This window comes from Phyllostomus discolor, chromosome 8 (assembly GCF_004126475.2).
Source record: "Phyllostomus discolor isolate MPI-MPIP mPhyDis1 chromosome 8, mPhyDis1.pri.v3, whole genome shotgun sequence".
Lineage (NCBI taxonomy): Eukaryota > Metazoa > Chordata > Mammalia > Chiroptera > Phyllostomidae > Phyllostomus > Phyllostomus discolor.
In genome coordinates, this window is record NC_040910.2 from 11,332,764 (window position 1) to 11,358,928 (window position 26,165).

The following is a 26,165-nucleotide window of genomic DNA, read 5'->3' on the forward strand; positions in this document are numbered from 1 at the left end:
AGGCTACAGACTTACAAAGAGAAAAAAGTGATTTTTTCCCTATTTTTATAGTACTGTTTAATTCTCTATTTGCAGTCTGTATACTACTACTTTATTTAATGGTCACATTTTATAAAATATTATTAAAATGAAGATGTTTGAACCCATAGTCACATATTCATTCATTTATTCAACAAATAATTACCCAGCACTTCCTTTGAGCAAGTTTCTGTTGCAGGCACCTATTACTACTCCTGATAGCACTAAATAACATGACAAAAAAAATAAACTTTCTAGCCCTGGCTGGTGTGGCTACTCAGTGGATTGAGTGCAGGCCTGTGAACCAAAGGGTCTCTGGTTCAATTCCCAGATAAGGGCATAGGCCTGGGTTGTGGGTCAAGTCCCCAGGAGGGGGCGTGCGAGAGGCAACCACACGTTGATGTTTCCCTGTCTTTCTCCCTTCCTTCCCCTCTAAGTAAATAAAATAAAATCTTAAAAAAAATTTTTTTAAACTTCTGACATTTCATTTCATATTTTTTAAAAAAAGCTTTCTCAGTTCACACAGAAAGGGTGAAATTCTTAGAGACAGTATGATACACAAAATTGCTTAGTGGGTATATGCTACTACAATTTGGACTACTACTCAGGAAAATTAAATTATTTATGTGTATAAAAGCCTTCAGAAGACATGGATTTTTTTTTTTAGTCCTCACTTGAGAATATACTGATTGACTTTAGAGAGAGAGGAAGAAAGGGAGAGGGAGAGAGAAACATTGATATGAGAGAGAATACGGATCAGTTGCCTCCCACATGTTCCCCGGCTGGGGATCGAACCCACAACCTAGGTATGTGCCCTAGGTATATGTGGGAACCCACACCCTTTTTGGTGTAGGGAACGATGTTCCAACCAACTGAGCCACCTGGCCAGGGCAAGACATGGGTTTTTCATAGTGGGTAGAAAACCCTAAAATTTTGCTGGCAAAATGTACATTATTCTGAAAAGGGCCATGGCAATTTTAAGATTCTCGGAGACGCCCACAACTCCTGAGAGTTATTTTATCCTAAGTTATGTTGACACATGCATTTGTGGACCATGAGAACACTGTGATGAATGGGGGTCCAGTATGTACCAATTTTGAGACTGACGGTTTGCCTGAGGTTCACATTTCCTGCATTTTACTTAAGTTATCCCCGGGCCAGACTCTCCGGGACCTGGCTTCTTCACCTAATGGTTTATCCTGGGCAGCAAACACAGCTTCCGACCCTTAGCAGACACTCCCAGAAGACTGTCAACTGGTTATGGGAGGCAGTCTTCTCTCACGGACGGCAGACAAACAACTGTTTTCAAGTAGCACTTACTAAGCACCCTCATGTGCATGACACCCTGAAAAGTGAGTTAAAATAGTTAACCATCTCTGTATTTTAAATAACCTCTGGAATATTTAAATGTCCTAACATTTAACATGTCCTAACATGTCCTAAATGAACTCATTTCAAGGGCTTAGGTTATGTATTATCATTAGAGAATGGTTAGTATCTGGAAGTTTTTCTTCAATTCCTGTGAAACTTTACAAGAGCTAATACGTGATTCTTTTTTAGCATGTTTATGAAAAATTTTACTACAGACTTCTTAAACATATTACAAGTCCAATTCTATTTTGATTGATTCCAAAAGGAATATTCAGACTACCTAATTTCTCCGCACCCTGCACCCTACCCCCTCCCCTTGAAATATAGCTTCTGCACCCTACCCCATCGAAAGGTTCTTCAAAAGTCAACACTAAGCTTTCAAAGGGGGGGGAATGAGGACAACTGCAATAGCATAATCAATAAAATATAATTTTTTAAAAAACAAAAAAAATGGTTAAGTCAGCACTGACTGAGCTTTTAATGACCAAACCCAGCGACCTCTTCTTACTCTCCACCTGAGTCGACTTATCCAAACTGACGGCAGTACTGCCCCCCCCCCCCCCCCATTATTGAAATCATTCCCTTCATCTGCTTTTCCTAGTAAACTTTTACACTGGCTGGCTTTGTTTGTATTCCTCTTTCTTTCTTTTCAGTTGATCTCACCCACTTTTAAACAGCCCGTAGTCGTGAGAGTTCTCCCCAAGTGCCACCTTCTCTCTTCACTCTCTATTCTACCAAGAATGGCATTTTAGCATCCATTCACCACCCGGGGTTTCAGTATTTTTATCTTATTTTATGTATTTATTTTTAGAGAGAGGGGAAAGGAGGGAGAAAGAGAGAGAAACATCAGTATGTGGTTGCTCCTTGCACGCCCCCTGCTGGGGACCTGGCCGGCAGCCCAGACATGTGCCCTGACTTGGAATTGAACCAGACACCCTTTGGTTTACAGGCCCGCGCTCAATCCACTGAGTTACACCAGCCAGGGATGCCTTCAGTATTACTTCTGCACTGACTCAAAAATCAACATCTCCAGGCTCGACTCACTATTTTTTTAGCTCCAGGTTCTAGTTTCCAATTTATGGTAAGCATCTTCATTGGGAAAATCCACTGACATCGAAAGGCCTTTTATCTACGGATCTCCTTCGTTTCCTCTATCGATGGCGCATCACCATCTTCCCAGGCTGGAAATGAGTCATTTGTGTTTCTAGCTTAGGAACTCATCTCATCTAATTTTTGAGAGGCATCTAAATAAAATGTGCATGAAATTACAAAAAAATAATGTAATAAACAGTCAAGTTCCCCCTACCCAGGACCAGCTATTTTGTCATTTATGGCATGAAGGTGGGTTTTTTTCCCCTAAGAAATAACATATTAAAGGTGAAGACGGCATCTTTGACTACTACCTCCAGCCTTTATTCACCATTCCATCTGTCCAAAGAAACCACCAACGTGAGTTCTGTACGTACTCTTTCAGTCTATGTTTTACACCTTTATGTTTTTGTGCATATATATATTTGCATGTGTGTGTCCTGGAATGCTATGTAGCATTATTTTGCATGCTTTGGGGATATAAGTGACATTATACTACATATGCCATTATATAATGCACTTTTTTGATTCATGATCTATATTCTATCCATGTTGCTATAAGTAAATACAGCTATGCTTTTTAGATGCTACAAAGTATTTCAGTACATGAATTCACCCATTTTATTCATCAGATTATCTGCTGGGAGGAAAATAAAGTTGCTTCCATTTTTCGCTTATATCAACAACGCTGCAAAAAATCTTATCGAGGTTTTTTTAAGCTGTATGCTAGAGTATCTCCACAGTACATACCTATACACAGAATTTTTGGTTCACAAAATAATTGCATTTTTAATTTGATGTTACTCTCTCCAAAGTAGATGTGCAAGTCTAAAATCCCACCAGTGATGGGTAAGAGTTCCCATTTTTTCTCACATTCTTGTCAATAAAAATTATGATCAGACTTTTTAAAATCTTGCCATCTGTTGCGTGACAATTTTACACTGTTGTATTAATTTGCATATACTTAATAAGTACTGATGATAGACATTTTTTCATACATTTACTAGCCATTAACATTTCCCCTATGAAATGTTTATTCATAGTCTTTGTCATTTTCCTATGACACCTTTTGTCTTACTGATCTCAAGAATGTTAACATATTCTTGCTAATAATTCAAATACGTGTTGCAAATCTCTTCTGCCAGTCTGCTGTCTGGCTTTTATTTGGGTTGGTCTATGGTATCCTTTGTCCTATAAAAATTTTAAATTTTGATATAGTCTAATTAATGCATGTTTTCCTTTGCAGTGTATGTTAAGTAGTCTTTGGAATAAAAGGGAAATCATAAAATAATTTTAAAATATTCAGAAATTAATTACAGTAAAAATACAACATGCCAAACTATGTGTGACATAGCTAAAATAATACTAGAGGTCAGGAAATTAAAAGTTTAAAAAATAAACAAGCAAAGCACATTCAATTCATAAACATGGAAAAATCAACAGAACAAACACAAAGAAACAAGAAGGAAGGAAATAATGAAGAGCAAGCAAAATGAAAGAGAGAAATATATTTTAAAAAACAGATATTTTAAAAAACAAAAACAAAAGATGATTTGAAAAGATTAATAAAACAGATGGACCTTGGTAAGAGTTATTAAGAGAAGGCATAAATGTAATACAGAACAAACAGGTGTAAAACTATAGGTATGACATAAAAAATATTAAATCAAGCCTAGGCTGGTGTAGCTCAGTGGACTGAGCGTGGGCTGCGAACCAAAGTGTCGCAGGTTCGATTCCCAGTCAGGGTACATGCCTGGGTTGCAGGCCATGACCCCCAGCAACCCCACATTGATGTTTCTCTCTCTCTTTCTCCCTCCCTTCCCTCACTAAAAATAAATAAAATTAAAAATATATATTAAATCAGCATTATGAAAATTGTAATCTAACAAAGTTAAAATACAGATAAACTGTATGAAGAAACTGTATTTTAAAAACTGAGGAGAATAGTAAGTAGGAAAGAAATCAAAATGTTGTCCAAAACCTTCTCTCCACAAAATAAAAGCCCTTTAATGTCTCTTCAGGGAAATTCCTACAAATTGTAAGATTAATTTTTACCTTATAGAAATAGTTGCAGAAAATAGAAGACAATAATAAATGAAAGCAACCTGAATTATTTAGTAGCCTATCGTAATCTTGATCCCAAAACCAGATAAGGACGATACAAAAGAAAATTATAGTTCCTCATCACTTATGAAAGGCCCTTATTTTAAAGGAAACCAAAGCAAAATGATGAGCAACATGTATTCTCAAACACAAGAAGAGGTCGATGTCTGAAAATCTGTCAATTAAATGACATTAAAGAAGAAGAAAAGTCAGTCCTGGCTGGTGTGGCTCAGTGGACTGAATGCCAACCTGTGAACCAAAGGGTCGCCGATTCGATTCTCAATCAGGGCACATGCCTGGATTGGAGGTTGGTCCCCAGTGGGGGGCACATGAGAGGCAACCACACATTGATGTTTCTCTCCCCTCTTTCTCCCTCCCTTTCCCCTCTCTAAAAATAAATAAAATCTTTTTTAAAAGGAAGAAGAAAAATCATGACTTATCAAAGAAGGCTGTAAAAGCATCTGATAGGACTCCATACTTCTGTATGTATAGCTAGCACATTTAATTGTTTTGTGTACCTGTTAAAAATAGCACAGACCCGTGTTAAGATCACAGTACGTGATTTTAGTATAATTTCTGGTGTTTGGGACTTATTTCTACTATCTTGATTTATGATTTGTATTTCCAGGGTTTTTTCCACTTTTGTTGCCCTTTGTTATATTTGTCAAGTTCACTGTATTCTCTACCCTACCCCCCAACTCCGTATTTTGGAAGCTGTATCTTCTATCTCTATTATTTCAGTATGCCCTAGTTGCTTAAAATAAATGTCCTTTTCACTTCTCCTCTTCTCCAGATCATGTTTCACGCGGTTCCTGTTTTGTTCAAGGGCCCCCACAACCTCGCGGCACTCCGTCTTCCTACCTTTCTGTCTCTCCGCCGTATGTCTCTACAAAGCCTAACCTCAAGTTAAACTGCATTATTTGTCCGTCTCCGAGTGAAATACAAAATTCCTGGCCTGCGGTTCTGATTCACGATGTCTTCTCAGTCAGTCACTCACTCCCTCATTCAACAAACCCTCCACTGAGAACCTCCCTGGCACCGGGCTCTGAGCAATACCAGTGAACGCGGTGTGTGCGGTCTCTGGCTGTATGCAACACTGTGTGGCAACACTAAACGAACAATCACAAATATGAATATAACAGAGGAAAACTTGGTGAATACATGGAATCAGATAAGTGACCTGGCAATGGCCTCCTTTCTTCCACTCTACCTGCCCCCCCACCCCCGAGAGCAGTCACTGGAGCGCGCAACCACCACCACCAGGTGGCACCAAACCACAGGCGGATCCCAGCCTCTTTCGGACGCCTCGGTCCGGGCCCTGGAACCCCCTTCCAGCCACACACTTTTCTACCTTCTCGCAAGAGCGACTCGCGTCATTGTATTAAACTCACAAGAGTGCCATATTTTACACAATTTGAAAATTTTGGAATTATTTACTACCTTATCATGGGAGCTTATTGTATCACAAGTTATAGGTGCCAACCCCTCCCCCAAAAGGGGGGGGGGGACTGTGACAAAAATAACAGAACAGTTCTGAGATTGAAGAGTCTCAGCTAAGCCCCTCTCTCAGAGAACGTGACATTCAGACTAAGATCTAAAGGACGACCAGGAGTTAGAAGCTGAAAAATGGAAAGCAGTATGTTCCAAGAAAAAAACAAAACAAAACAAAAAAAACGCACAGGTGAGAGCCCTGTGAGGTACGGATTGATGAAAAGGTGAACAGACAACTGTGTGTGTGTGTGTGTGTGTGTGTGTGTGTTCCGGAGTGTGATAAAAATCATCCTAATACTTGACAGCCGGGGCTCCGGAGCTCTACGGACTATCTGGGTTTAAAGCCTTGCTTTACCACTTAAACTGATGGCAAAAGGTTTTGGGATTTTTTCTTAAAGCCTTGGAAAAGCCCTGGCTGGTGTAGCTCAGTGGATTGAGTGTGGGCTGTGAACCAAAGGGTCACCAGTTCGATTCCCAATCTAGGGCACATTCCTGGGTTGCGGGCCAGGTCCCGGGTGGGGGCCACGTGAGAGGCAACCACACATTGATGTTTCTCTCCCCCTCTTTCTCCCTCCTTTCCTCTCTCTAAAAACATAAATAAAATCTTTTTAAAAAGCCTTGGAAAAGTTTTTCAGCCTAGGGTTGTTGAGAATATTAAATATGTTAGTATGTAAAGCTCTAAAACTACTTCTGGCAACACAGTAAAGAAGTTTTACATGTCAGGGGTGTTGGTGATGTTACTGTTGTTGTAGCTTCTAGCTAAATTATTCAACATCTTGAAATATCCTGAATATATCCTAAGTGTAATTACTGGTAGAACCCACTGAAAAGTTTTTAAGGGAAAAAAAGAGTACCATGATTGAATTTACAGATACCTACTTTAAGTCACTTTGGCTACTACTATGTGAAGAATGGGTTGCTTGAAATGGTAAAAAAAAAAAAAAAAAAAAAAGGACAAGAGTTAAAATGAAGTCTGAAGACCCTGGCCTGTCTTCAGCAAGAATCTTGTTAGGTTGGGTTGGCCAGAATGCCGTTCCTCCTCCTGTCCCCTCTTCGTGTCCCACCCACAGACCCCGCCCTGCTCCTCCACTACCAACCTTCACTCGCCCACCGCCCACCGTATTCAGTGTTGAACCTGCTCTCTATCCGCTAATACAAAATTCCATTGCCGTGGTCTCTTCACCCCCACCCCAACCCCCACCCTGAATACAGTTTCCCTTATCATGCTTTAACAGGTGTCATTAAATATGTTTTCTTAACACTCCCCCCCCCAAATTTTTATTTATCCTCTCGGGCTCAGCTAAAATATGAACTTTCCCCATCACAACAGCTAATAGCTCTCTCCTTTTCATTCTCACACTGATTTTATTAAACCTTAGGTTATAAAGACTTGTTTTCTTATGTATTTTCCCTAATTGAGAGCCAGCTCCTTTACAGCAAGGGCCATATTTAATTTCTTATTCCAGCCCCCCCCACACACACAGGAAATGCTATCCACACCGCTGGCAGTCTCAAATAACCCCACAAAGGATCTCAGAGTAAGGGCGGTTCCTGGCACCTTTTCCCCCCTTTGTCAGCACCAGAAGGCGGCCTGCTTTCTTCTTCTTTCAGCTGTTCTATCTTTTGGAAGTCCGTTTCCCTGAAGACGAGCTGCGGAATGAACTCGTCTCTCATTAGCCTCCCTATTCCTCACAGCCCCCAAACACAACTGTATAGAGATTTAAGCACTTGCTACTAATTCCTGTTGAAAAACAGAAGGTAGCAAAAGTAAACAGAGGGTGATATGTTTACAGTGGTGGTCCCTAACCTATGGCTCCTTCGGGAGATGGTGAGCTGAATGCCCTGACACTTCTGCCCTTTACTTTTACTTCCAAGGATGAGGTTCGCCAAAAGTTCTTCCTTTTTTGTGGGGTCTCTATTCCCAGAGCGCAGTCCTGCAGACGAAGCCTAGACAGCCTAACGAGTGTTCTGCCGTCTCGAACAGATAACCAGCACTTCTGACGGGCCTCCGAAATAGGCATGCAGTTGTCGCAATGGAATTAAAAACAAATGTGATTCTGCCCACCTTGTTTTCTCCAAACCAAATGGCCAGAGCTTAATGCTGTAAACTCAAAGCGATGCTGAGGACCAATGTCTTTAGAGAAGAAAAGGATGTTCACATTTATTCGAAAAAGCAAATGTGAAATTTCTTTCTCAAAAAGAAATCAGCACCTTTGACTTCTTTGCCCTCTTGACCCGAATCCTTGGTTTCCTCTTGAAAAGAATTACCTCCTTAGCCCTGGCTGGCATAGCTCAGTGGATGGAGCATGGGCTGCAAACCAAAGTGTCGCAGGTTCGATTCCCAGTCAGGGTACATGCCTGGGTTGCAGGCCATGGCCCCCAGCAACCGCACATTGATGTTTCTCTTTCTCTCTCTCTCTCTCTCTTTCTCCCTCCCTTCCCTCTCTGAAAATAAATAAATAAAATCTTTAAAAAAAAAAGAATTACCTCCTTCTAAGATACTCTAAATCTTTATTTTCGGAGAATTAAGTAGCAGATGGAAAAAAAGGCACTATAGAAAAAAATGGTCCCAGTTTCCCTAAAAGTCTCGCCAAACACCTAAACAAGAAGTACGACCCTGGCCGGTGTGGCTCAATGGACTGAGTATCCGAGGGGGCCCTGGAACCAGTCCCCTGGGTTGCTGAGGGGAGACCCTTGTATCTTCTTGCCAACTGGATTCGAAACTCAGCTCTTTTCTTTTTGATGTAACACTTTTGTAAGCTCATTTGGCAGTAAGAAAATCTCTCCAGAGTTCTGGCTAACACATAATTCATTTTGTTCATATATATCTTTAAATAAGTCCTGAAGGGTGGATAATTCATACTTCCACCACCTAGACTAATATAAAACACATGAAAAGTCTTTTCAGTTCAATAAAAACACTTAATTGTTTATTCCTTTTCAGTAGTATATATATTTTTTTGGCTGACTTACAAAGTGAAAAAAAAACATTCAGTTATGATCAAACACTGACCTTAAACTTGGAGAATCTGGAATATCTATTATACAAACTGGTACTCTATCTTAATACAGTCTAAGGGGAAGAGAGGAATTGGGCTACATTCTTTCCTCCCTTGATACGCTCAATGAAAAAAGTTATAGCAATGTAAAAAACAAAAATTAGTCCTACCTCCCCTTCCTAATCCCATTCCCACACTGTAACTACCCAGTGCAAACAGGCTGAGTTCTGAGCCCTGCTCCTTGACTTTCTGTGAAGAGAAAAAAGAAATCACTCATGTGTTTCGACAGTACTGCTTCCACGCATAAAAAAATTACAATGGTGAGATTTACAAACTCGTAGTTCCACCTGACCTGCTCCTCTGCCCCTCATCCCAGAGGTCTAAACTGTCATCTGTGCCCTTATGACGAAATTTCAGTGTGACCCATCACAGAAGCAATAATGCAATCAGGAACCTTGAGATCAGCTACCTTATGTAGCGATTCTTTGTCTACTCCATACAATTATTCCTCCGAATGCTTGCTTTTTCCAACTCTGCTGGTTGGTAAATGTCTTTAAGGTACCATGTCTCATTCAACTTCCTCCCTGGGAGCTGTGACAGCACTCTGCATGTCGAAGGTAGTTTTTACTTTATAAATACCAGCTTTACCAGCATCTCAACTGTACTTAGTAACTGTCATATGGAAGAGGAAGGGGAGGGAGAATTTATCTGCTGCTGCAAAGGCTGGAAGAGAAACGATCCTTGAGTTTTTTTTTTTTTTTAATTTTAGCTTCATTGCAAATATTAACTCAGAGAACAATTTCAGGAGTTGCTAATTTAGGTGATCTGACTTGTGACAAAGCGCTTTTACAGAACGGTGGTGATCTTGCGTGCTTTCTCCACTGGAGGGTATGCACCAGGGGTACAGAGGCGTCACCGGCCTTGTCTACCGCTCCAGCCCCACGCCTAAAACAGTAGCTGGCATGGAGGTGCTCGGTGAATGCTTACCAATGAGCTGACGGTAGGACTGCACTATGTCATCTCACACACACCTGAAAGAACTTCAGTGTCTTTCACCCCCAATGACAATCTTTTGTGATGGGTTTGATACAGTAAGAAACTACAGTATTAGCTGGGTTTTCACAATGGCAGAAGCTCTCTATTGGTGCTATCGTTCCCAACTGTCTAGATAATGTCTCAAACCTGAGCCAACAGCATCAGCATCAGGATCAGCTGGGGACCCGCTGAAAATGCCAAATCGTGAGTGCCACCCCAGACCCGCCGTATCAGACATTCAGAAGGTGAGGCCTCGCAATTTGTATTTTTACAAGCATCCTAGATGATTCTGATCTATGCCCAAGTTTGAGGGCCACTGGCCACAGAAATTCTGTCATGGACATAGATGGGATCTCAGGCCAACAAAGAGGTCATAAAATATTAAATAAGCCTTTTTTAAAGAGTTTACTTATTTATTTTTAGAAGGAAGGGAGAAAGAGAGGGAGAGAAACCTGGACGTGCAAAATTGATTGGTTGCCTCTTGCACGCCCCCAACTGGGGACCTGGCCTGCAACCCAGGCATGTGCCCTGACTGGGATTCAAACCAGCAACCTCTCTGTTCACAGGCTGGCACTCAATCCACTGAGCCGCACCGACCAGGGCTAAATAAGTCTTTAAAAGAAATGTGTTAAATGTTCAAGCATAAGAATGTTGTAGAATGATTTAAATTAAGTCAAGCAATTATGGGGCATGAAAAACCAGCACTCCCTAATTGGGAGGTGTTGCTCCTTAGGAGGGATCCTAAGACTGTTCAGTGCGTGACGCACTTCAAATGCTTTCAGATCCCTGTGATGAGTTTGTACCAGGGAAAGGGAACAGGGTGGGGCAGGATCTGGAGGAGGCAAGGCTGAGAGCTAAAACAATAGGAAGAGGTGTGGGAAAATGTTTTTTCAGATTCTAATGGAAATTTGGCACTTTCCCTTTTAAAAACGGTACAAGCTGCCGTAGTCTGGGCAGTATCTGTGACTTCGTGACCAATGGAAATCAAATATTTTCCCACTGAATTATAACTGCTACGAGGTATCGCAAAATAAAATCTATGGTCATCCCTACTTTCAAATTATAGCAGTGATTTAGACCTGCCACTAGATCTAATTAATGCATTATTCAAGAAGCATATGCATTAACATACCGCAAGTAAAATAGTCTGAAAGCTATATTTCAATATATTTGGTGCTGAGTAATCCTTGGTATTTCATGTATTTTTAAAACATGTTCTGAGAGGTCCACGGGCCTCACCGTGTGGCCAAAGAGGCCCATGAAAAACAGTACCAAAGTTAATGGTTAATACCTGTGTTGGAAGTGTTCATGACCCCCTAAGTGGTGGATCTAAGAAAACTTGCCCTTTTCCCAATTTGCAAAAGGGCAGAGAAGATGGTTAAGGGACACTGATTCCCCCACCCTCTGAAACAGCTCCGTACGCAAGCACCCAGCTTCAGTTCCAAAAAGAGAGACCAGCTGTACAACCACTTCATCTTCAGGCCTTTAGCTGAGGACGGACGGGAGCGAGCTCGCATCTGCAGAGGCAGGCAGCTTGGCGGGAGGAGAGTGAGAACAGTTCACTAGCTATTAGGCAGCTGTCAGTAAGGGGCTGAGGAGTTCAGACTTTATTCTAGGTGATGCCTTGTCTTCTTTTGCTTTCTGTTTACAGCCCTCTTTTGGAAACAACTAAATCTGTATTAAAAAAAACATACTTGAAAACTCTCAAAAGGCTTCCTTCCCACTGCCTTTTACACAAAGCCCAACAAACAGATACAAAGTTTACCAAGCTCTCAGCAGTGAAGATTTTTTTTTCTTACCTCTTTAGCCTCACCTTTACCCTTTCCTTCTCACAATCCATACTCTAGCCACACTTACTGCCTTCCTGCAACTCAAACAGGGCCTGTTCTCCTTCCCGTAGGCTTCCAGCCACACTGTTCTCAGCTCGGCTAATTACTCCAAACTCCTCAAATCTATTCAAATGTCACTTCCTCGGGGAGGCGTTCTCCTGCGGTATACTCTTCTAAACCGTGCGTTAACCGTACCGTAACACTCGTCACATTTTACTGTAATGACATGTTTAACTGTTCACAAGGCTGAAAAGCCTGGTGGAGGCAACGACGTGGTCTTGTTTGCCGCAAAGCACTCCGCTCTGAGCCAGGGATGCTGCGGGTCCTCACTCGGTAAGGGCTGGTGGAGGATGAGCCAAGGTACGGATGTGCCTGCAGGCAGGCTCCAAAGCCTTCCCTTTCAGGCATCTGAGAACCTCGAGCTGCCCCTCCTTGGCCACACCTGTACTCTTGTGTGCCGCCACCCATTTAAAATTACAATTTGTGTTTAGCCTTCTCCTGTCTGAATTAATAAAATTATTATTACATAGACACATTGTTACATAGCAAAACTGTTACCCAGTGGTCTTCTTTGTTTGTTCGTTTGTTTGCTTTTTTAAAAAAATCCTCACTGGAGGGAGAGAAACATCTAACAGTGGGAACCCAACCCGCAACCCACGCACGTGCCCCGACTGGAAATCGAACCGTAACCCTCCAGTTCACAGAAAGACGCTTCCTGTGGAGTCGCCACTGGAGCCGCTCCCGCCAGGGCTGTTACTTAGTGTTTGTTTTGTTGTGTTTCGTTTTGTTTTGAAGTCTGAGTGGAAGGAGTAGTATTCTACGAGTCTCCAAACCCAAACAAACATCCTTTAATAATCTATTTTCTAGGCACATATACTCATCTTTCCTTTTATATAAATTTCTCTTGAAAACTACACAAATACCATTTTAAATCATTCCTTTTCCTGTCTGTCTTATTAGTTGACAGGGTAATAAGTTTGACAATAGTTGACAGGGTAACTGTTGACTGTTAGTTCTTTGTTTTTGGCCACTGTTTTTTTCTTCACACAGTTAAGAATTTGCAAAAACATATATTCAAGGACATTAAAAATCAGTGGCTATTCTAAAGAGCCTTTAAAGAATCCTGTTTTAAACCTTCATTTTAGTTTATTTTTAGATCACGAAACCCAATTAAAAAGTGAAAATTATGATGAAACTGCTTATTGATTTAAGTAAATGTGTTACATTTTTTGCCCTGCCTGGTGTGACTCAGAGGATTGAGTGCTGGCCTGCAAACCAAAAGGTCATGAGTTCGGTTCCTGGTCAGGGCACTTGCCTGAGTTGGGGGCCAGGTCTCTGGTTGGGGGTGTGTGAGAGGCAACCTTTCTCTCACACATGGATGCTTCTCTCCCTCTTTCTCCTTCCCCTCCCCTCTCTCTAAAAATAAATAAACAAAATCTAAAAACAATTGTTTTCATCTTCTATACTCTCCATAATTGAATGCTCTATGGTTATTCTGTATGCTTTTAAACAACACAGTTTAATGAGTTTGTTAATTTAGATACCCTCCCTTAAAAGACAGTAAAGAGTCTAGAGATCCTGGGAGGCAGGAGGAGGGTGAAGAGAGTAACGTGGGTTAAGTATACGGGGACGTAAGGAAACTAGACTTTGGGAGGTGAGCACATTGGAATATGCAGATGACGTGTTATAAAATTGTATACCTGAAACTTACTGCATTTTTTGGACTGTAAGACACACTTTCCCCCAAAATTTGGGGGGATGGGGGTGCATCTTATAGTGTGAATGTAGCTTATCTGGCTCACTGTGGTAGGGGGTGGCGGCCTATGTTATTTATGTTATTAAATATCTTACCACATTTTTTGTTTCAATTTTTTCCCCTATCTTCCTCCTCTAAAACCTAGTGCTTCTTATGGTCTGGTGCATCTTACAGTCCTAAAAATACGGTATATAATGTTATTAACCAATGTTACCTCAGTAAATCTAATTAAAAAAAAATTTAGCTCTGGCTGGTGTGGCTCAGTGGATTGGGTGCCAGCCTGTAAAAAGATGGTAGAAGAGGAAGGTTGCTGGTACGAAGGAGATAGGTGAGAAAATATCTTAGTTGGAATAGCATTTTATCACCTGGCTGGTGTAGCTCAGTGGACTGAGTGCAGGTCTGTGAACCAAAGGGTTGCTTGTTCCATTCCCAGCTGAGGCACGTGCCTGGGTTGCAGACCAGGTCCCCAGTAGGGGGCGCATGAGAGGCAACCACACACTGATGTTTCTATCCCTCTCTTTCTCCCTTCCTTCCCCTCTCTCTAAAAATAAATAAATAAAATCTTTTAAAAAATTTTAAAAGCTTTAAAAAAATTTAGAGATCTTAATCAGCATATACAGGGACTTCCACAGTTACAACTGACTTCCATTTTTCATATTCAATTTTAATGTCCAATTTCTAGAAAATGTAATTTTTTTTTAAATTGAGTCTTTTTTAAAAAGATTTTTTTTTATTTTTAGAGAGAGGAGAAAGGATGGAGAAAGAGAGGGGTAGAAACATCAATGTGTGGTTGCCTCTCACGTGCCCCCACACTGGGGAGCTGGCCTGCAACCCAGGCTGCATGTGCCCTGACTGGGAATCAAACCCCAACCCTCTGATTCGCAGGCCTGCGCTCAATCCACTGAGCTACGCCAGCCAGGGCAGAAAAAAGTAAATCTTACAAGATTCATAATTACATGATACCATACTTCATTAATTCTTTTTAAAAAAGATTTTATTTATTTTTTAAAATAATCTCATTTTAATTATTGTTCAAATACAATTTTCTATCTTTTACTCCCATCTAAGCCCACCCACCCACCCCTCCCCACCTCCTATTTATTTATTTTATAGAGGGGAAGGGAGAGAGAAAGAGAGGGAGGGAATCATCAATATGTGGTTGCCTCCCGTGCACCCCACACGAGGGACCAGGCCGGCAACCCAGGTATGGGCCCCGACTGGGAATCGAATTAGTGACCTCTTGGTTCTCAGGCCAGCACTCAATCTACTGAGCCACATCAGTCAGGGAAACACACTTCATTAATTCTAAGATGTACTTTTCCCTCACATTTTGACAGCTCTGAAATCAGGGTGTTTCTTACAACTGATGGTCTCCTAACATTTATAGTTGGCAGCATTTTTTTCTTTTCGTGTTCTAAAAATGTTTCTTACAATTGATGGCATCTTAGACTACATGCAACATTTATTAAAATATTAAAATTTTTCTCTAATAATGCTTTCTAACTGATCAACATCACAGTACAACGATAATTCAAATAATTCTAGAATCAAAACTAAGCTTACGATTCACATATTTTATGTGTTTAGAAAACTGGTGCCTAGGCTAAACTCAAGAAAACAGATAGCTGGAAGAAAATGCTTCTGTTTTAAAAATGAGGAAAATCTAGATTAGAAGCAGAAATACGGGAAATGAACATATTTAAAAAGGCTCGAAGATGTTCAGTAGGAGCTTCCGGGAAGTGAGGGCAGGAAATAGCCCTAGAGTTTTGTCTATGAAAAGAGACAAGTGTTAGGAACATGGCAGGGGGCAACGTGGCAGGGGAGAACTCGGGCAGCGGCAACCTGTCTGGGAGGAGAAGTACTGTAAAGCCCGATCCCTCCCTCCTCCAGGGAGGACCACCGGCCAGCCGCTCTTCAAACAAAAGGATCGTGCAGGGAGTTAAAATAACTGTACTTAAACGTGAAGCTGTAAATAATCTCAGTAAAGTGAAAACCAACCCACCAGCATTGTCTTCCCTCTGGCTCAATCTGTTGTACCTTCAGGGAATCCTAGGGTGGGGGCTCCTTTTCAGGCCCCCAGTTTTTCATGGCGGTCTTCTACCTCCCTGTGGCAACAACACTTTCTAATTAAAAGAGTCCTTTCATGCCACAGGGAGGATTTCTGATGGTATAACGAATAGCAAAAATCACCACGGCTCCTCGTGAAGCCAACTTAGTCTTGAGGCTCTTCAAGAAGGAGACTGGACTCACTTGTCCAGAGAGAAATCTAATTTTCTTCAGCTGCATTTTTAAAAACCTACGCTTTCATTTATTTTTTTTTAAAAAAGCACTGTTTTTCTTGTCGCATTATATAAAAATTCTTATCATTCAAACCCCGGCTGGTGCAGCTCAGTGGATTGAGCGCGGGCTGCGAACCAAAGCATCGCAGGTTCAATTCCCAGTCAGGGCACATGCCTGGGTTGCAGGCCACGGCCCCCAGCAACCGCACATTGATGTTTCTCTCTCTCTCTCTCTTTCTCCCTCCCTTCCCTCTCTAAAAATAAGTAAATAAAATCCTTTAAAAAATTCTTATGCCTTTCATCTGCCTTTTCAACTAATCTCTAGACACAATTTTGTTGATCACAAAAAAGTTTTCCAAGTGTTCTCGATAATTACTTTCTTGACTAAGTCCAACTTTTTATGTTTTAATACCTGGTTAAACACCTAAGTCCTGTTCCTAATCAATGATCGGAAGGGAGAAGGAGGAAGGCCCTAGACCCCTTTCAGCCAGTGCTTGTTAGTGAAGATTAGTAATTCTCCTTGTATTACATAACAACACCACATTAATTCTGCTTCAAATCCACATTTTAAAAAGACCAGCAGTAACTGTAGCAAAGCAGCAGTTCCTATCCTCTCACTGGTGGGAAGATGGGTGATTTTCATTGCTCGTTCTTTGCAACACTTCCCAATTTTCCCGATGAGCATGTCTCACTCATTTCATTGCAAGAAAAAAAGTTTAGGTGTAAGCAAGAATGATTAAAGCCCACTGTGATTTTAACATAATATTAATCTAAGTATAACAATATTATGGCTTTGATATATTTTAAATGACCATACATATTTTTTCAATGACTACCTTTTCACATTTTAAATAACCCTTAAGGTATTCAATGTTTAGCATCCGAACAAAAAAAGTTTATGATTTTTACAAAGATGGTTCTTGATTATGCTGCATTATAAGTCAAAATTCAATTTGTTTCAGTCTGTACTTCCTAACAGCTGCGTGTTAAACACTATATTATATACTACGTTTGATAAAATGCATGATCTCTGCCTTCAAGGGACTTACACGCTCAGTTTGGAAACAAGAGGAGCACACACACAAGAACGTAAGGAAAGTGTAAGAAGGTGAACGACCGGGGTCTGAAATCCAGACAGTCTAGCAGAAGACCGGGCCAGGGAGCGTTTCATGTAGGCCACAGCCACTGTGGAAAGTTCTTGTAGCCGGGCCTTAAAGAAGGGATGATACCTGAACACATTCTTGACAGAAAACTATTTGAGCAAAAGCTCAGCAGCCTAAATAGCACACAGCCCATGCCGGGGGCAGCAAGTAAAGCAGCAAGAAGAAGAATCCAGTGTTTCAACAGATAAGACGGCCAGATCAAGAAGGAGCTACTTCTGGGTGACTCTGTGGGTCACTCCGTTTGGCCGAGGAGTGGCCTTTGAAATCTGATAGACAAAGAGATTCAGGAGAATGATAAATGCAGTAACCGAAGCATAGTTAAGTTCAGGAAGAAACGACCAGGAAAAGTACAGACTGAAGGCATAAACGAAGCATTTCTTTTTTAAACAAGTAGAAGGGAAAGGAAAGAGAAAAACAGAACAGAGAAATGAACAAGCATACTGTTTTAATGCATAAAAAGACCACAGGACAGAAACTGCTGTCATTGCAGACTGTGGGCCACCACCCTATCGCTACGATCGTCCTGAGCGTGCCCACATATTTGCAAACTATCCATTTATTAAAATGTCCCTTTAACTATCCTAATTTGAGTATGCCATCTTCTTTGGTGATGGAACCCTGACTACACATTTGATCATCTTTAAATCCCTGAATATGTCCCCTTAATGCTCCGCTTCAGCTCAAAATCAACATGCCTACTACCAACTCACCTGCTTCCTCACATCCCTATACAATACTATCGTCAACACTCTGTGTCAAAAACACACAGTGATATCTTAACCATTCCTCTCCCCTTCACCTGCCATGTCTTGTTAGACCTTACATAGTGATATAGCTTATATAAGCCCCTTCTGTTCCTATTGCTTCTAACCCTGTTACAATACTTTTCAAGTCATCCCAACTCACGCTACGACCACCAGCCTGCCTGCCTCATCTTCTCCCCTACGATTTACCCTCTGTCTACCGAGATACTAAATACATAGCACTTTCCCCTCAAAACCTTCCGATCTGTCTGCCTTTTATATACCTAATGACCCACTCCTGGGTTCAAATCGAAATCTAGTCACAACTCATAATGGAACCTCCTGTCAATGTCTTATTTACCCAATATCGTCCAAACATACCTTGAACTCTACTACTCCAACCTATTTATTAATGACATTTCCTCTAGTCTGAAGTGCCTTTGGCCTACTTCCTAGCTGTCCATCCAAATCCTCCCAATTGTCCTCCTTCTTCACTTTCTCAAAAAACATTCTCTAATCCTGTTCATTGAAAAAACAGTGCCCTTGCACATAAAAAAATGCAAAGTACTTACTAATATATTCTCATAAATTTAAGTGAAAGGTTAAGAGGATAAATATAGTAAGTTAAGGTGCAAGATAAAGAGGCAGATCCTAAATAGCTCAATCTGCCCAGACAAGTTTAAGAGATTTCTATCAAAACTTATTGTTGTCCCTGGCAGGGCAGCTTGGTTGGTTAGGATGTTGTCCCAACACACTGAGGTTGTGGGTTTGATCCCCAGTCAGGGCATATGTAAGAATCAACAATGAATGCATCAGTAAGTGGAACGACAAATCGGTGTCTAAAGGTCTCCCTCACTCTCTCTTCTCCCTTGCTCTCTCTAAAATCAATAAATAAAAATTAAAATAAAATTCACAGCCATACACATACATATATACATATTTTTGAGTGAACATAAAAACTGCATTTTCCAATCTTAGGAAACTCAAGAGACGGCCCTCTCCCTCACCCCCAGCTCAGCCCTCTGTCTAAGGAACAGCCCCCAGAGCTGGTGGAGCCTGCCAACCAAGACTACCCTCCATCCACACCACACTGCATTTTCTCAAAGGCTCTTCAGGGTTGCTAACCCTAAATTATCCTCAAAAAGCAGTTTATATGTTTAGATGAATGCGCCTTTTTTTTTTTAAATCCTCACCTGGGGGCATTTTTTCATTGCTTTTGGAGAGAGAGGAAAGGAGAGAGAGAAATATCAATGAGAGAGAGAAGCATTGATTGGTTGCCTCCCACAGGTGCCCAGACTGAGGGTCAACCGCACCACCTAGGTAGGTACCCTGACTGGGAATCAAATTTGCAACCTTTTGGTTACGGGACAACACTCCAACCAAGTGAGCCACATGGGACAGGGCTAAATATGCCTGTTGGTAAACTTTCAAAACATCTGATTTTTCCTATAAATTTTAAGAGGGGATTACTATTACATATAAGTTCTGTGAGGGAAATGACTTTCAGACTATAAAAAGGTGAGACAAAATAGCATATAATTACACCTAACAAAATGAGAAATCTTTTCTTTAAATAATGAAGATGGCTAAATATGCATCACTAGATCTGAGGAGTCCTGCCTGGATGACACCGTAAACACTGTCTCGGGTGTGGACATACACGTGCGGGTACACAGGCATGCACAGAACCGGCGTACAGGTCAATGAGTATCATTGCAAACATTTTTAGGCAGATGAATAGAACCCAAGTTACATGGCAGGAGCATTCCAGGAAGTGTTTCCTAGATGTGCAAAAGGAAGTCTTATTCTCCATGAATCTCATTTCCACCACTTCCCCAAATAAAACCTGCTATAACCGTCATATAAATATCCCTTTGCTTTTCTTCCCACTCAGCTTCATCTCCAAAATTTACTCAAAGCTGGAATTTAAGTTAGAACTTGATACCACCAGAAGAGAGCCTGATCCTAATGCCCTACCTAAAAGGAAACATGCATTAGTACAAGACATAACAACTGTTATTCATTTGTATATGTTCTAGGTGTCAGAAGAATGGAAAATTTATTTGGATTTTAATTTGCTTAAAAATGCACTTGAGTCTTTAAACAAAAACAAATTTAAGCTCAGGTTAACTTTTCTAAACTAATCTCTATATATTAACGATTCTTATAAAGTTACATTAAAATCTACGAGCTGTAATACTGTAAAACAACCATATATTGCAGACTTCATGGTCTGCATGCCTTATCATGAATGAATGCGAGTGTTTTAAATTGTTGTCATTGCTGATGTGTGTGTGAGCCAGCAGTTTTCGGTAAGAATGTGGGATTGCTTTTTTAAATGAGCTGTAACTGAATTCTAAGTTTTATAGAGCTGTTCTGTAAAGAGAGACAAAAATAGCTATGCTATGCTGTTCTGTATTTTTAGAAGTAATAAAGCAAGCATAGATTTCCTTAAAAATCCATGAGTCAGTACGCAATCAAAAATTAGGATGAACTTCTCAGGTACCTGTAGACTATTTCAGCATAATGTGAGTTATTTACTCATATTTCATTTTGGTGTTGAAGAAAAATAAATCTAAAAAAATATTATCAAGTGTTCAAAAACCACTTTAAAAAAATCACAGAAGTAGCTGTTATTTTACCAGACTTTGTAGAATCTCTTTTTCAATATCACAGTCACTCCTCTCTCTGTCCTACAAATGATATCATCACATTCAGAGTTAAACAAGGCTAAGAAAATGAAATCCCTTAAATGGATTATATTTGCTTCCTATTTGGAATTGCTTTTACCTGAGTACTTTAAATTAATGAAGCAATGACCGCCAACTGTAAAACCAGTAAGATTTGACCAACCTGCTCCGTTACGTTAATGTAATAAATATTTTACCATAATTGTCTGCTGATGCAAACTTGGCACTACAGTTTTCATTTTTTACAGTTTCTAATTTGCTATCAAAAATCAGTCTTCCATAGCCTTTCGAATATTTTCCAGAAATTTCAAACAATTCTATTCTTTCATTTGACTTTAGCTGTCCTACTTTTCTGTTCTTGTGCTCTTAGTTTTCTGTTTAGTTGCGCTCCTATAATGAAATTGGTTACAATAGCTACTTAAAAATATCATCACACACGACGCTTTCACCTGTTCTTCCTATTATTCTCCTCAAGAAGGAACTTCATCCCTGCCACTTGACTTCTAGTTTCTGGCTGAGAAATTCTCCAAACGCTCAGAAAAACGCAGGTCTCTACCTGCCACTTGCACTATTATCTGTTGTAGTTCGAGCACCACTGCAAACTAGAGCCACGGAGCCTATTGAAGTCGGTGGCGACCTGTTCTGAAAAATAACTGATAACCACTCCACATGGGGTTTGCCGGCTTGTTGTCACCACTGCTCTGAGCAGCGAGGAAGCTTCCAGTCCCTCCACTCAGCAAAAAACGAAGCTGGAGGAAGCAGCATGGCTCGGAGCCAGAAGATGCTGGGAGTCCCAGGGGGCGCCACTGGGCCCCCGCAAGCAGGAAGCCACCGGCCACTCACAATTTTCATCATGAGACTTGGGCTACTTCTACAGAAATGTATCTAAATATTTAGGAATTTTTATTAGGGCTATACGCCAAACACAAGGATTCTTTTTCTCCGTTAATGGCAAACGATACATTTTAATGTGCATTACTATAAAATAGTCACTATCATCCTTCTGGTAAAATCCTCTTATTTTCTTTATGGTCAATGGCAAAAATTAAAAGGTTTCTTCAGGAACTGTACCTAGTAACCCCCAATTAAACATACAGTTATCTCACCACAGACACACGGCAAATACTACAATTTCTAAGACAAAAAGGGAGGAGGAACCTGAGAGACTGCTGCAAAGATGCTTCTGACCTAAGGAAAAAGGGATCACACCACTCCACCGGTACTGAGTCGAAGAAACTCTTCATCTGTTATCGAATGAAAATGCCGTATTTATGTTTTAGTAAAAAAAAAAAAAACGGTACCCTCATATACTAGCCTACTGACCTCTACAAGTAAATAACAACTAGTCGATTTTCACAGTCCCAGAAAAAGTGATAAAAACAATTTTATTATTGTGGGCCTGTAGCTGTATCCTTTGGATCCACGATATGAGATGCTATTATACCTCAAAAAATGATCATGGAGAACTTCTTATATCAATACATTCCCTTACGTAAAAGATGTTTCACTGGTTTCCAATCTATACTAAACAGCATTCGAAAGAGGTTTTGGGGTACACTTTTCGTCGGGCAACAGCAAGGTGGACACTTAGGAAATGAGGAAGTTAGAAATCACAAACATTGGAGGAGATGTCTACCTGTTTCCACATTCTCCGTTTCAACTTCTTGTTCTTCCGCCACATCTTGCATCATGTAAGTCTCATCGTCATAAACCAGAACCTGGGCGGCGTAGCCCTGCTCTAATCTGGCACTTGGCACCGGCTCCACAATCACTGCTGGGTATTCAGAAACCTTGTCACTTTCCTACAAGAGCAAATTTAAAAAACAATCAGCCTTTTTGTTCGCGAACGCTGGATTCCCTTTCAAACCCTTGAGTTCACGGAGTCCCGAGGAGCCCACACAGTGAGTCTCGTGTATGATACATATGAATGCAAAAACCACCACGAGAGGTGAGAAGGGCTCGCTTGAGCAATCTGTGCGAGTCAAGAGGTGAGGCGTAGGCTAAACATTTTAAATAATCAGAGCTTTAGGATGAAGATGGCAAATTAAAAACGTGCATGACATTTCACTCTCTCATGAGAACAGTCAGACTTTTAGACATAAGCCTGTAAGGAGAAGAGCTAAAAGCAACAAGGGAGAAGAACTACGAGTAACAACGAAACCTTGGAAGATGGAAAGGGGATGGGTAGATATTGCTGGGTGGTTTAGCGGACCCAGGAAAGCCAACCCATATAGCCTGACACACTGCACGGGAGAATCCTCAGAAGGCAACCCCAGTGACTTCTGGAAATGGAACAGCAGCAGGCGGTAGGGAAAGAGGAGGAGGTTCAAAACAAGGGAGATCTTGTTAAACCTGTTTGCGAAGCGCTTTGATTCCTAGACTCACTTGCTCCTCCATGATGCTAGGCAACCGGCCCTCCCCTCCTCAGCAGAAGCCCGGAGAGGGAGAAACAGGAGCAACGCTCAGGTACATCAGGCGCCTCTGCTGGTATGGCCACTGCACCAGAAACAGTCCCCAATCAGCTCTTTAGTTCTCGGCCTCCTGTTACATTCCTCATAGCCATTGTCAGGGACCTCCACGACTTTAATGTTTTTAAGGCTCGAAACGTGGCTTTATTATCGCCAGCTTTCTCTAAATGTATGCAGAAACACATTCAAGTAAGCAGACTCATTGGCTGGCTTTAGTCCTCAACTTTTAAGCACGAGCAGACAGCCAAGTATTACCAGCTATCTAAGACACAGAATATATACATATACATTCATATGTATACATATATATATCCATATTCTTCACAGAGGAAAAAGATTTTATATCCATAAAACAAGAAGAGAATACAATAAATAACATTAAAAAATGAAGCGTTCTTAGAAATTAAAAACCCAACACCTCAAATGAAAAGACAGAGGCCTGGAAGATAAAATCGAGGCAGTCTTCCAAGAACCAGAGAAAAAACATCAAGCAACGGAAAACAGGAGAGGAAAGAGAACTACAGGAGAGGCCCAGTCCTGGAGGGCCAATCTCGGAATGACAGGAGTTCCAGAAATAAAAAAAAAAAAAAATGGAGAGGGAGGGGGAAGTTGGCAAGAAATCAAAGAATTCCAGAAATTTCTCTAGAGCCGAAGGACATAAACTGCCCGTTTGAGAAGACCTACCAAGTGTTAGCGTAAAAAAATCAAGGGAGACCTACACTCAGGCACACCATTGTGGGACGTCATAACAGTGGGGACATGAAGAAGATTCTACAAGCTTCTAGAGAGAAAACGCCCACCGCACACAAAGACCAGGGACTCAGTTCAGTCTTCTCAACCGTCACACTGGGAGGAAGATGACAATGGAGCCATTTCTTCAAAATTATAATGGAAAATTATTTGCAACCTAGAGTTCTCCACCCAGCCAAACCATCTCATGAAAGTAGGATAAAGGTTTTCTTCGATGTGAAAGAGCTCAAAACATTTACCTTCCTGCGTCCTTCCTCAAGAAGCAACTGGAACGTGTTTTCCATAAAAAAATAAATTCTTAATAAAAAGATGACTTAGGATACAGAGCATAGGAGCTCCAACACGGGGGGGGAGATGATAGCAATCTCCGGGGAGGCCCGTGAAGGGAGAGCCCAGGATGCCGGCCGTGTGCTGGATTCCAAGGGGAGCCAGTGCAGTGCAGCGTGGCTCCTGAGATAGCGCGACCAACTGTCACCTCCAAGATAAACACCGACGCTGCTTCGCAGCACAGAATGCCCCGATAGAGCCTATTCCAGCCTGCTATTCCTATCTGGCTTGCCTTGATGCACCCACTCACCGCACCTTGCCTTGCTCCCCGGATCAGCTGAGCACACTCCTTTCATCTCCCAGACGAGCTCTGCTTTGACGCACTCCAACGTGCTGAAGGAAGACTACCAGGAGCACAGGAATCAAAAATGAAGAACGGCACTCTTTCTACGTGACCACATACCTGCTGAACCAACATGCAATACGGGGTCCGTACCACGCCCTGCCAGGTTCCTGATGCCGCTGGCCCCGTGTCTCCAGGAGCTAACTCATGACACCGCTCACTGCCTGCCTGAGCAGAAGCGCCTGAAACTCAGCGACCCCGATGCTAAGTTCGTCAGCCCTTTCCCTGGACGCCTCCGTCTAACTGTGGAACCGCCGCCCTTTCCGAACTCAGCAAGCTTGGCACACTGCTCACTTTTTCAAAGTAAACACTATGTCCTTTAGGAATACATACACAGACAATAACACTGTGAAGAAAAGAAGTAACACCTCAGTCAGGGCAAGGGCACCTCTGGGGACAGCCAGGGCAGAGATGACAGCAGGACAGACTTTGCACCCTCAAATACCGGCGATTTCTATGTTTTAACCTGAGTGATAGGTAATATATGTTCTTTTTGTTACTCTTAGGCTGACACGTATATATTTTATGCACTCTTCACTTTGCGTCAAACATTTCACAAAAGCTTTAAATAAACTGCACAAAGATACAGCCACTTCCAGTTTTTATAAAAGGAAGTATCTGCTTGAATACTAACATTGAATCTCCTACTCTGTGTAACGCAAAAAAATTTGAGCCCAACTTTTTACCATTAAAAAATATTCTTTCGCACAAATGGAATGTAATTACAGTCAAGTCGCCATGCATTCTGCTCAGCTTCGTAACCACAGCCTGCAGGCAGTGCTGCCCAGCTACAAAGCCGCTGCTAATGAGAAGCACAGGACAGGTAATGACCGATGCGGTCTCCACTCCTCGGAAACTTAGAAAGAAGCATCATAAGGAGCAGCTGAACTCGTATTAAGCCAATGTAACCCAAGGGACTCATAGCTTCCTCCACGCCTCTGAAATCTAACAGCATATTTAATAGCACTATTAGTCTGAGACTGCTTTATACTGTGAACCACCAATCCCCACCCTACCAGGAGAAATTTTTGAAACCATGAAACAACCGAAGACTGGAATTCTGTAGAAGGCTGCTGACCTTCCACAGAATACGTGGGGCTATTTTACACTGTAATAGTAGTATACAAACATACTATACTTGCCCTCAACTTTGGAGGGCATCTTTTCACATTATAATCAGAAATCAGAATTGCTTGCGTTACTTCTCTGTGCAAAAGCTTTCACAATTCCCACTTGTCAAAAAGGAGAGTTGAACATACTAAACATTGGTTTTCACACGCTCTTTGAAATATAAGCCTCATCCGTTTTTTAAAAGTTGAGTCGTGGCCCCCAAAAGATGGTGAAGCCCTAACCACTGGTACCTGTGAGTCTGAACTTATTTAGAAGTAGTCTGTGCAAGGCGATCCAGATAAGACGAGACCATCAGGAGAAACCCTAATCCAAATACGAGCACGTCCTTATCAAAAGGGCAAATTTGGACGCAAAGAGACACATACGGAAGGAAGACAATGCGAAGACCCAGGGAGAACGCCACCTACAAGCCAAGGAGCACCACAAGCTACCAGAAGCCAGGGGAGAGACACGGAAGAGATTCTCCGTGACAGCCACCAGAAGGAACCGACTCTGCCAGCACCTCGGTTTTGAATTTCTAGCCTCCAGAACCGAGAGACGATAAATACCTTCTATTTAAGCCACCAGGCTTATAGCGCTT

At 41.5% G+C, this 26,165-nt stretch overlaps 1 protein-coding gene, 1 long non-coding RNA gene and 1 other non-coding gene across 5 annotated transcripts in view; all 3 read right to left on the reverse strand.

Annotated features, from left to right (window-relative positions):
* Positions 1 to 26,165, reverse strand: part of ELF2 (E74 like ETS transcription factor 2) — an 84,491-nt gene that overhangs the window by 27,912 nt on the left and 30,414 nt on the right. For 2 of the 3 annotated variants that reach the window (XM_036031824.1, XM_036031823.1), the window contains exon 4: positions 22,203 to 22,368. The exons of the other annotated variant lie outside the window; for it this stretch is intronic. In XM_036031824.1, coding sequence (XP_035887717.1) covers positions 22,203 to 22,368 — 166 coding nt within the window. The remainder of the gene's footprint in view (positions 1 to 22,202; positions 22,369 to 26,165) is intronic. 3 annotated transcript variants of the gene reach the window in all.
* Positions 6,690 to 14,124, reverse strand: LOC118501919. The gene is made up of 3 exons (XR_004904572.1): positions 14,057 to 14,124; positions 8,560 to 8,689; positions 6,690 to 8,340 (listed from the first exon to the last, which is right to left on the reverse strand). It is a non-coding gene; the product is annotated as an uncharacterized LOC118501919 (long non-coding RNA).
* Positions 23,118 to 23,247, reverse strand: LOC114504418. The gene has a single exon (XR_003685190.1). It is a non-coding gene; the product is annotated as a small nucleolar RNA SNORA33 (small nucleolar RNA).